Here is a 12029-nt window from a genome sequence, read left to right as displayed (position 1 = left end):
TATATCACACCATATCAAATGGCTTCTTTCAATATGAAGTACCCAATGTGTAGCAGCCAATGTGATGAAGCTCCTCTTCCAGTCTCAAAGGCTGAGACCATGACACCTTTCAGAGAGGTCATTTCTGCCACTTGTATATGTGAGCTCATTCTTTCAGTCACTACACTGAGCTCATGGCCATAGGTGAAGATAGGAATGCAGATCTAAATCAACAGCTCTTTCTTTACCACAAAAGAGTGACACAGCATCCAGATTACTGCGGATGCTCAACTGAATAATATTAATCATGATTTAATCAATTTTATGCATTTTTAAGTTGGTTTCTTAAGTTGTGGTTTACAGCAAAAATCCTTCCTCAAGTGAAATGCATATTTACCATGTCACAGTGTAAAATCTATCAAACCATTTTTGCACTAGCTGCCAAAAGCAAACAACATTTATAACACTGGCGCCTCTGTAAAATGGACAGTAGAGCATCATTCCCACAGCATCAAATGCTGCTGTTTTGTCAGTGCCAGCACACCCCACAGATAATCAGCTGTCCTTTGGTATCTGTGCTATAGAGCACTGGGTCTATGGCAAGAGTGAGACAGGTTTTTTACTTCCAGATGTCACATAATGTTTGCAAAGGACCTCATATCACTGCATTTAAACACGCTGGGTGAATACAACATTTTTCAAGGTGTAGCATTAAATCGCAAATTGCAATCTTTTGTTAAACCTAAACAGGCAGCGAGTGAAAACTAACGTCAAAAGCAGGTTTAAAGGAGAAAAAACAAGACTGAAAACCAGGAGGCTGTGATCTCCTGGTTAACAAACCTGTGATTTATTTCACCACAACCACTCAAACATCCTAATGTGGACATCTGTCATCTCTCTGTGTTTATTATAGGACACATTTTTGTGTATCAATCTCAGACAAGGAGAATCGGACAAAACGGCAGTATTTGACATCCCTGGATGAGACTGCATTGCAAGATAAATTGAAAATTTCTGTTTTATTACTCCACACAGCGGGAAGCCACAGAGCAGTAGACTGAACATTTTACTCACATCCTCTACAAATCTTTAGGGGATTGGTGCGTTTCCAGGATAGATGCAATATACTGCACCATCAAGAAGGCATCCCAACCAGAAGCCATGTAGACCAAATGTAATTACAACCAAAGGAGCCTTTGGTGTACACATGCCTAATCACAGCCGGATATACATGGAAGCACACGTCAACGCCACAGAGGATACACAAACACCATCCTGACAGTCAGAAGAATGACTGGAAAAGACATGCATACTGGTCTTGCTTCTCAGGTGGGCTGGAGACACTCCTAACACAAACAGCAAGGACAACAAAACAAGATGACAGCACGCAAGAACAAGATGGTAGAGAGCAACAGCACGGAAGACATATATACAGACTATGCCCTTGAGATGACAGAAAACACACATATTTTACATATATTATACTTGACATCATCAACTTCTCATATTCATAATACTGAATATGATGTTAGTGCAGTGCTGTTGCACGGCAAGCCTGATCTTCTTTGGGAGCCTCATGTTAGAACATCATGAGACAGCAGGGGTGTCCAGCGATGATGCTGATTTAAGCCTGAAGAACAGCAAGTCTAGTGAATATCTAGGGAATTTATAGGCAGTCGATGGGGTATCATGTGACTTCTGCACACCCTGCTCAGGACCATCTACAGCAGTAAAAATACATGTGAAGCAAACCTCTGCTGCTGCTGTGTGCCACATGTGATAAAAGGCAACTTCGGACAATCCCCTGACCTGATTTTCTAGATATTGTCTGGAGTCTGTGTACACTCTGCAGTCCTTACACTGTCTATTTCCATCTTTTGCCTCTATGTCTGAACATCTACTTTTCCCTTTTCATCTATTCTGCTCTCTGAGTCTCTTATCGCTTCTTAGGACACACATTTAGGTGAGCTGTGCATGCATGAGCTGATGCAAAATGTCCTGGGCAGCAGGGACAAACTGCCCTCGTTCATCTTCCCACAAGAGGATCCATCCATCGGGGAGAGGGGAGGCAGAGTAATAGACAGAGCAAGTGACTTGATTTTTCACCTTCACAAACAGAGAGCGATGATTGATCTTTCTTATAGAGAATTTTGTATCATATATATTAATCATTTTGTTGAATCATCTACATCTAATGGCCTAATTTATACTGTTTAAAAGATGTCACCGACTTAATCTTGCAACTAAGTGATCCACAGAGATTGCATGGTAGATTTATTTGAGGAAAATATGTATATGTGTGTATGTTTACTGTATGGCAAACACTTACAGGTTTTGGTTTACAGCCATATTTGGCTTGTTCAGACACTGCAAAATATATCACTGATGCAGAATTTGCGAAACTTAGAGCAGAAAAAACAAAAATAACATCATAATATTTTGATGTGACATTTTAAAAATTGGCCACATACTGTATTTGTTTGTTTGTTAATGGGCCAAAACACTATCTAAGAGACTGCTGATGTGTGTTTGCCAGACTGATTGGCCCAGGGGAGCACACTGGTAACAGGTGAAAACAAGCAGATTTGTTACGGATTAGCCACGGGGGTGTTGTGCCTTATTTTCATGTAAATTGGGTCATTGCTCATTTGACCATGTTAATTTCTTGATATTCCCTGAAAGATTAGATCATCATTAGATTTTCTCTTTCTTTCTTTTTTCCCTTGGCAGTCATCAATGTTTTCTCAGAATGAACCACAGTGATTTTCAAGAGATGAGCGTGGCTGTGTGCAGAATGTAAGCAGAATGCACGCTCTGTCTCTGCATGGTTAGTCCTCATTATTCATTCATCCGCTACCAGTGTGAGCAAGCTTAGCTCCAAGCCTTTATAAAATACTTCACAGTCCATACTGTTTATACTAAGGGTACATGTGCGGGAATACAATAGACGTGCATTTTGTCAAATCACTGCCTCTCTTTCTTATTGTCCCTCTTTCAAGGTCTATGTTCTGAGCTCTGACCTCCAAGTTAAAGAGGCCAGTTCTCTGCTTTCCCTCCCAAGGAAATATGGTGCATTCCTGGGGAGACATGAGCCATGTCTGGCTGCATCTCTCCGGAGGTGTTTGTATAGAGAGACAAGGTGTTAATTTGTGTGTGTAAATTTCTGTCAAAACACAAGTAAACAAATTCCTTAGGGTGTACCTACAGTGTGTGTGTGTGTTCCTATGTTAAGTTTGCATAGGTGCAGTAATGTGTGTTTGTTGTGTGTCACAGTGTGGGCCCAGAGGCTATTAGCTGCAGTCTGACACGTTCCACTAATATCTAAACAGGTTTTAATCCTCAGGATGATTCTCAGCCAAAGCAAGCAGATAATATTAATATCTTCTCGGTCTGTCAGTCACTCTGCCCGTACGTCAGTTGTTCATTTAATGACTGTGCCACTACGGTGTGAAGGAGACTGCGAAAAGCTCACTACTTATAGACCGAGCAATAAATGTAGTGCAAACATATCCACATCTATCCTGACAAACTTGTGATGCATCTGGGAGGAAATCATTCCAGCTAGCCTTTGCCAAAGTCTTACCATATCCTGACACATCTAATCCTAACCATCAATCAATAATTCAGTCACACATGCATACAGCGTCATCTCTAGGAGAACCATTCTTTCTTCTGTCAAAAAAACGCACACTCACGATTTCTGGGTTTCTCATCGTCCATGCCCTCCTCTTCATTCTCTGGGTCAATGTCTTCAGCTTGAGTGATCCAGTCTAAATAGCCCTGTATTCACACACAAACAAGGGAAATACTGATGGGTAAACAGAAAGATCAAACTTCACATCTGTTTGAAATCATACGAATGAAATGTTTTAGAATATGTATCATGTTTCTCAATCTTCGTGTGCCCTATTTTTTACACTTTTCCATGAGGTAAGAGGAGTGCTTGTGTTGTTTTGTAACTTGGGTAACTTCTAAGTAAAGTTTGCTCTGCTTTCCCTGCTCACTGTTACTGAAGGGTTACAGGTTACTGAACACTGACAGTACAATGAACCTAAGTCTTTGGTAAAGACTGTAACAGCTTTTCTGGCATGGGGACAACCGCATGCACACATGCACACACACACACACACACACACACACACACACACACACACACACACACACACACACACACACACACACACACACACACACACACACACACACACACACACACACACACACACACACCAAACTACCTTGAGGTCTTCCTCCAGTTGCTGTTTTTCTCTGAGTTTCTGGAAGTCACCGCGTGCCTTGGCCTTCTCTCTCTCCTTGGAAAACTCTCTGGGAGGAGGGGAGCAGAAGAGAAGGAGCGGGGCAGAGAGTTGACGGGAAAGAGAGAGCAAACAGAGAGAGAGACAGGAAAGAGAATCTGAAAATCTTGACTAAGGTTTTGGCAAAATCATCATGTGACAAAAGTGATCAAGTTCAAAGAAAAGGATACTTCGGAAAGAAGAAGAGGGAAAACCCTGCCAGAGAGAAGAAAAGTTAAGTAACGAAAGAAAAGTTTTGCCACGGAGAAACGGTGTTAGTATGCAAATGCAGCTTTTGGTTTCCTAGAATATAGATCTTTATACCTTATTAATAATTCTTTACATATCAACCACTCAAATAATGAAATACCATTCAAGCCAGCTGGGGTTCCATGACAGATGATGAGGACTGATCCCATGTGATTCACATAGACAAAAGGATGAACCAAATAAAAAGTGAAAGGAAGTGATGCAGCAGGAACCCTATTCATTTAGGCTGTTGCACTGTTGATGAATTGCACCACCTTTTCTCAGCAGGGAATAGGTGATGATTTCTGGCTACTGCATGCTCAGCTAATATGATAAAAAGCTACAGTGAAAAGTCTGCCTATTGTAAAAATTTACTAAATATTAAAGCTCAAGACTTAATTTATCTGTAGTGGACCCCAGGTGCATCCAGGCCAGCTGGGAAATGGGATTCCTGTGGTGTTTTCTGGGTCTACCCCAGGTTGCAATGTGCTTGCTACAACCCCGGAGGGAGGCACAAAGAGGGCGCCCTCACCAGCTGCACAGCCTCAGCTGTTGTCAAATAGTTGGAAAGGTGGCTCTGCACTAAGGTCATCCTGCATCACTGAGCTCCTAACCTTTTGCCCGCCAGCTCATTCTTTCAGTTACTTCTTAGAGACATTGATTGCAGAAAAAAGTTACAGGTTTGTACCTCACCTGGATTTCGTTTTTGTGCACAAAGAACACGTGCAGAAAAAATAATTTAAGACAATTAAAACCAACGTGACCAGCGAGTGTGAAATATCATATCATTATGATGAAATTCAGTGAAATTGCTTCCAGGTGACAGGAGGGAAGAAAGAATTGAGGAACACTTGATTAAACGGTGCACTCGGGGAAGGTCAAAGACAGGTTAGAACCAAAGATCCAGTCTGAACAAAGGAAATTCATTCAGATGAGAGCTGACAGGAGCTGGGAGACTTGGGAATTTTTGCAGTTAAAACGTGAACAAATTCATATTTAAAGGCCTGTTGGAAAATAAACACAGCAAATGCCTCCTTGTTGTGAATATTTTACATAGAAGAACTTCCCTACGTTCGTTTTGAACATTCAAGTGGGACTCCTTTTGAAGCTCAGGCTTAAGCGTTATCTGAATATTCCTAATCAGATTTCAAGCAATTAGCACAAAGGTTTTAAGAGAGGTTGTGTAGGCTGTTAGCGTTTCACCGCTCTCCAGAGATCAAGAACTGATGAAACTCTTGGCATTGTTATTGACTTTTTTTTGGTTATGTCTATTGGCTGGACAGAATTTAAGTGTGTTTGAGGGTATCTGTGTGAAATTTAGGGGAATGATGGAACCTCAGATTGAACTGCAGACTCCACACTCAAACCCACAACAGCAGATCAATGAGCATTAGGACAAACAGCTATTGTCCCACTTGTCATAACATTAGCAGGAGATCCAATCCTATTGATCTGGGCTTGTGCAGTTCAGTGTGCATATCCTGTATGTGTGTGTGCGAGTGTGGCCTTGAGTGCTAAATCCTTAGGCTCCACGCTTGTTTTCCAATTCTCCACTGTCTCACCTTTCTGTCCTCAGTCATCTTTTAATTCTCCTTTCTCTACCTACTCATTCTCTTTCGGTCGAGCCCCTTTCTCCATCGTCTCTGTTTACGTATTACATCAAATCCAGACAAACACAGTCACACCCTATGCCTATGTCTCTACATCCGTCACTCTCCTTCTTCCTGTTTAGCCATTAGTTATTATGCCAATCTGAGACCTACACACACCATGGAGTAACCAGTTGGTAAAAGGTCAGGCTGTGTAGTGAGCTGACAGCATCATTAGTCAGAAGTCAGACAAAGAGTCGGACAACCAAACCCCCCAAGCTGTTTGGTACAGATAGACCTCTATTATTTTCCCTACAATGCTGCTGCCACCTCTCCTGAGGGTATCAAGTCAGATTCAGGTCAGTCAGTCAGTCAGGGGTGAGACATCTGACTCTAAAACCTGTTCCCTGGCAGAGCTGATCTTGGAACTGAGAAGTTTAAGATGTTTTTAGGTGGCAACTGATATAATTCTGTTACTGCTGAAGAGTGTTGGTCAAGTTACTTGAAAAAAGTAATCAGTAACTAATTACTGATTACTTCCCCCCAAAAGTAATCCAGTTACTTTACTGATTACTTATTTTCAAAAGTAATTAATTACTTAGTTACTTAGTTACTTTTTAAAAACACAATTTACAACCTGAATAGGTGATAAAGCGATAGATCTTTCAGCCCAATTCTACTTTTTCTGCATAATCCATCATACAAAATGTAATCAAATGGAAATGTCTCTTTTAAAACTTGTTTTATTAGTTTTAATCTTTTAACTTTATGCATCAAGCAAAAAAAATTAAATTATACACAACATTCTCTGACTGGAAGAAATTTGTTTAACATTTAAACCTATTTTCTGCACATTCCAGCACATAAAATAAAATATTTTTTTGTGTTTACACTCACTCTTTCAAACAGATGCAAGTAAAACACAGCAGAAAATAAATAAAGTCAAAGGCTAGTTGCTCTATTTTCACCTGTAAAGCAGGACTGGGGTAGGCGGAGGTTTACCCTGGTGCAGGTGTGCCTGCGGTCAGTGGAAGAATCCATGAGTTTCTCTGTGAATTTCCCATTACAGTCGTAGCTTGGAAGTTAAGGGGTTTTAAGCTGTAAAAGAAGTTTTCTTCCACGCACAACGGACACTAATGTTTTTGTCACTTTTTATGGAATCAAACTCAAAATAAGGTCAGTACTTCCACGCTTTAAACGCTGCACGCTCATACTCTCTCCCCGTGCTTGATATATTATCCATTGTTGATCTGCAGACAGCTGTTGTCACGAACGTCGCACTAAACACGTCACTATCATGAGACATTCTCGCAAAAACTCACGGTTTTAGTAGCGCAGTAACGCACCGTTCCTGATAACGGTAATCTAATTACCGTTTTGCAATGGTAATCCTTACATTACTCGTTACTTGAAAAAAGTAATCGGATTACAGTAACGCGTCACAAGTAACGCGTTACTGCCCATCTCTGACTGCTGAATTCAGATACATCTTCGTACATGTTTTTGTGTATTAACTGCTGGTCTATAAACAGCTTTAATCACAAGGGTTCTTTGTTTACATATTAATTCCTTAAAAAAACAAAATGAGATGGTAGTTTTTCCACCCTGCATCAGTGCTGAAAACAGAGCACTTCACTTCACAATAGCACTAGTGCTATTTTACAGAAACAGCAGTGGAGCCTTGTAGTAAGAGAAACAATACCCAGAAGGTTTCAGTGGTCTTCGAGCCAGATGCTCGAGTATGATTTCACTACAGTCAGCTACAGTGATAAAAAAAAATCTATGTGCAGTCAGCATTGCTCAGTTGGAAGAGTCACAAAGCCTCAGATAGATGGTCTTGTAAAGCAACCAAATGGGACTATATAGAAACACATTCTTGTACATGCTTTGTACTCATTAAATATAAACGCCAGCAGCAGCAAAAGGCAGGAAGGAGAAGGAAGTGAAGAGATCCCTCAAGCAAAAGACCAAAAGCAAAATTCTCCAAGAGCAGCAAAAAGGCAAGAAAGAAAAATTAGTTTCAAACGACCTTTGACCCTGCCCTTACCCGCTCAATACCCCCAGAACCAAGTTTAGCACAAAGAAGGATCCGATGATGATTAAGGTGACAAAATAGACCCAGGGCCACTTGTAACCTACAGCATCATTCACCTAGGAGGCATCAAGATAGGGGGCAAAGGGAGGAGATAGAAGGATGGAAGATGGGAAGTGGATGGATGGTAAAAATAGAGGAAAAAGTAAGACAAGAAGACAGGGGATTGATGGAAAAGGCAGGGAGTGGTAAGATGATGGGGAAGGGAGAAAGGAGAAGGGGGGATAAGGGAATGAGTTAGATCCTTGGTGAAAGTTCCCAACAGATGGAACCGTTTACCTCTGCTTGTTCCCTGCTGGGATTATGGTGCATTGATATTATTTGTCAGTCACTTAGTGTGCCACGTGGCAAAGTATTTGGGCGGGACTTTTAAAACAGTGAAACCTATAGGAGGCTGCGAGTCTCACGTGACAAACAAAATAAATGAATCAATGCATTCCTGCAAGAAAAAAAAAGAAGTCAGAAGTTTAATAATCACATAGGTCATTCTACTTCCACTGTCATTCTTCTTTTTCATCCTTAATCATTGGAGAAATAAGAGTGTAGTTAGACAAATAAAGAGACTGTGCACCAAGACTCCCATGGACTGGAAATAGACATCAAGTCAAAACCATTCTCTCCCAATTTATTCACAATTATTTTTTGATATTATCATCATTATTATTACCATCATGTGTGATCTGCAAACAATGTTTTTCACGGACGCTTAAAAAAATGCTTTTCACTACTCATTGCAGCCTGCTGTTTCATAATTTCCATATTTAATGCCACATTTCCTCCAGACTCCACTCTGTCCTTATTGTGTTTTCCCTGTTGTGCAAGCTTTTTTAGCATTCCACCTCCACGGCTGACCTGAGGGGTGAATTATTTATACCCCAGTGTGTCCCTGCAGACCGGGAGGCGCTTGTACTGAAACAGTGTGACTTGGCAGAGTGGGGTAAAACAGCACCCAGCGAGCCTGCTCGAGCAGTATTTGTTGAAACAAAACACACAGCGCAGCACATGCCTTTAAACAAATATAAACACTCTGCAGCTGCGTGCACAAATGCAAAAATAAAAAAGATAAATGCTAACTTGCAAGAGACAAACGTGCATGTAAGCTAAAAAAACATGTAGGAACACAGTAGTGTTCATTTTAAATTGAAATGTTTTAAGTTTTGGAAATGTGTAAATATTTGTGTGTATGTGTCTACCTGTTCAGCACAGACAGGTGGGCAAACTGACATGAACACGACAGATAGACGCGGGGTCACTCACAGCTTTTTCTGAGTGCTTTTGCGTATTTCTTTCAGGCTTGTGCCAAAGGATTGATTGAGTGAAACAGAAAGGGAAGAGAGCGAAAGATTTTCCTCAGTTCAGTGATCATCATTTTATCTTTCCTCAACAACAGAGGACTACAGTTGTCTAGCTCTACTTTTTCTGGTGGAATGATGAGGTGAGACTGCTGTCAGCACACGGCTCTTATTTGCATCTAATTTATTATTTTACTGGGTCTGTATGTATGTATGTGTTTAAACATGTGACTTAATGACAACAAAAAGAGAAATAATAAGAAAAAACTTATTATTAAAGTCTTGTAACATCGTCATTAATCACATTTAAAATAGTAAATAAAGCCACACAACACACCTACTGCACATACACACGTAATAACAGCATAACCTCTTACCCGCTCAACACTCCCAGAACGAGATTGAGAACGAAAAAAGAGCCGAAGATGACAAGAGAGACAAAATAGACCCATGGCAGCTCATAGCCCATAGCATCCTGCATCTGAGAGAGAGAAAAGGCATAGAGGAGCGAAGAAGAAAGAAAAGGAGAAAGAGAGAGGAAGGAGAAAAAGGGGGGAGTAGCACAGATGTGGAATCAACAGGTGGGTGAGAAAAGTAGGGGAAGAACAGGAAACATGACAGAAAAGGTTTTGAGAAGGTTGACAGAGAGAGGATGAAGTCACGGATGAGTCAGGGCGGTAGAGGTCAAGGACAGGAAAGTGTGTTAGAGAGAGAGGTTAAAAGGAGATAAAAGCAGGAAAAAAGAAAAGGAGCAGTGCATGTTAAAAGAGCAGCAGATAGCAGCGAGAATGGCATAATTGTATGATTAAAACTGACTATAAGCCTTTTATCCTTTGCTTGGAGAGCAGGCAGACCACGATCCACAATTAAGAACATTTAACCGCTTTTGTAATTTAATGGCAAACCCTGGCTGTAATTTAAAAAATCTCTTTAAACAGTTCCACAGTAACTTAAGTAATTTCATCTTAGATTGGTGAATGGATCTAGAAACAAAGATATAACAGTATCAAGAGAGATTAATGTGGAAATTGTTGAGATGAATAAATGGGGTGGATATATATAGCAATCGATGCTGACAAAGTGAGCAGTTTAGCATCCAGGATTTTACTTCAAAACAAAAGTCACATTATTAGACTATTAAATTACTGATTAGATTGAGGTTGTAAATGTAAAGGTTAGGTTGTTTTAAAGAAAAAGCGGATAATAATATGATAAGGCTCTTAATTAAAGAATTTAACAGAAAGACTGAGGGACCGAGATGAAAAAAGGGAGAAGGCTGATAGCGGGTTTATGTGCTGTGACAGCAGCAAATGTTACATGTTGATATTTTGTAGTGAAAGTGTGTGACGCTGAAAATTATGTAAAATTACAACACTAACAAAATATTGTCAAAGGACTGGTGCTTCAATCATTCGAAGATTTAACATTTTAATTTGTTATAAGAGTGCTGTGTGTAAATATATACAGGAAACTGCAGTAGATGAAGCAGGAATAGCAGAACGGATGTAGACCTAATAACTTAACCAACAAGCACATATTGGATGCACATTTTTACGTGATATCCCTACAGTGGCTCTTAAGAAAACATCAGGAATAGAAAAAGCACATAAACCACAGTGGAAGTTTAATAAAACACAACGGAAATAGAAAAACAATGAAGCGAAAGTGAAAACAAAAAACCAGAAAACTTTTGGGGAGACTATAAGGTGACGGAACAGCTGCGGAAGTGACAAGCTAACAGTAAATAGCTGATAGCAAGAATGTATCTACGTTATTATATGAATCATGTGATTAAAACAAACATACCTTCCATCTTTTTAACCCTCACAACACCGATGAACCCTCTGGTTATTTTAAGCGTGTCTTGGGATGCGTTGGTTTCTGTCATTTCTGCAGCTGGTTCGTCACGGTATTGTGTCCCCAGAAACACTTCTGTTGTGTTTTGTGGAATTTTCGGGGGTTTTTTCTACTTGTACTGTGTTTTAGTCAACTTCTTTTTTGTTTTAATCAATTTCAGCTGTGTTTTGTTTGTTTGTTTTTCATTTCCTTGGTGTGTTGTTCAGCTTCTGTTTTTTGCAGTGTTCTTCTAGTTGCTGTTATTTTCTTAAGCTGCGGTCCATTTGACCTCTCAGTGGCATGTAGATCTCAAACACAAGAGAAATTTGTTTTGCTACTTTTTGTAACTAATTTGTAACCATTTCATAAAATGTCAAGCCAGAAAGCTAATGCATTTACTTCCCTACAAGATAAAACTTTCAAAAATGCAATTACAACAAAGCACTTAAAGCTGTTCTAAAGGTTTGTCCAGCATCTTGAAAGCCCTTTTGTTCTAATTTACCAAGCTCTACTTGATTTGATTAGCAGGGAAACTTGTCCCTGCGGAAATATTTAGTTGTCTGTGGCCCCATGTTTGCTCACTTGACACTGAAATCAAGCGTAGGGATTCTACACACGTTCTAAATGAATCTGCGGCTTCAATTACACAGTGTATTGTCTGCATTGATTTAACCTGAGATAGAAGCTGACTCTGTGT

The 12029-nt window shown here is 40.1% G+C and overlaps 1 protein-coding gene across 1 annotated transcript in view; it reads right to left on the bottom strand.

The window, feature by feature from the left end:
- Positions 1–12029, bottom strand: part of cacna1c (calcium channel, voltage-dependent, L type, alpha 1C subunit) — a 208602-nt gene that overhangs the window by 50352 nt on the left and 146221 nt on the right. Inside the window, exons 8-10 of the mRNA XM_039601220.1 lie at positions 8160–8263; positions 4218–4305; positions 3675–3759 (exon numbers count right to left, since the gene is read on the bottom strand). Of these exons, the coding sequence (XP_039457154.1) occupies positions 3675–3759; positions 4218–4305; positions 8160–8263 (277 nt within the window). The remainder of the gene's footprint in view (positions 1–3674; positions 3760–4217; positions 4306–8159; positions 8264–12029) is intronic.

Source organism: Oreochromis aureus, linkage group 17, assembly GCF_013358895.1.
Source record: "Oreochromis aureus strain Israel breed Guangdong linkage group 17, ZZ_aureus, whole genome shotgun sequence".
In the NCBI taxonomy this organism is placed as follows: Eukaryota; Metazoa; Chordata; class Actinopteri; order Cichliformes; family Cichlidae; genus Oreochromis; species Oreochromis aureus.
The sequence above is the reverse complement of the archived record's forward strand: the minus strand, read 5'-3'. Positions and strand labels throughout refer to the sequence as shown.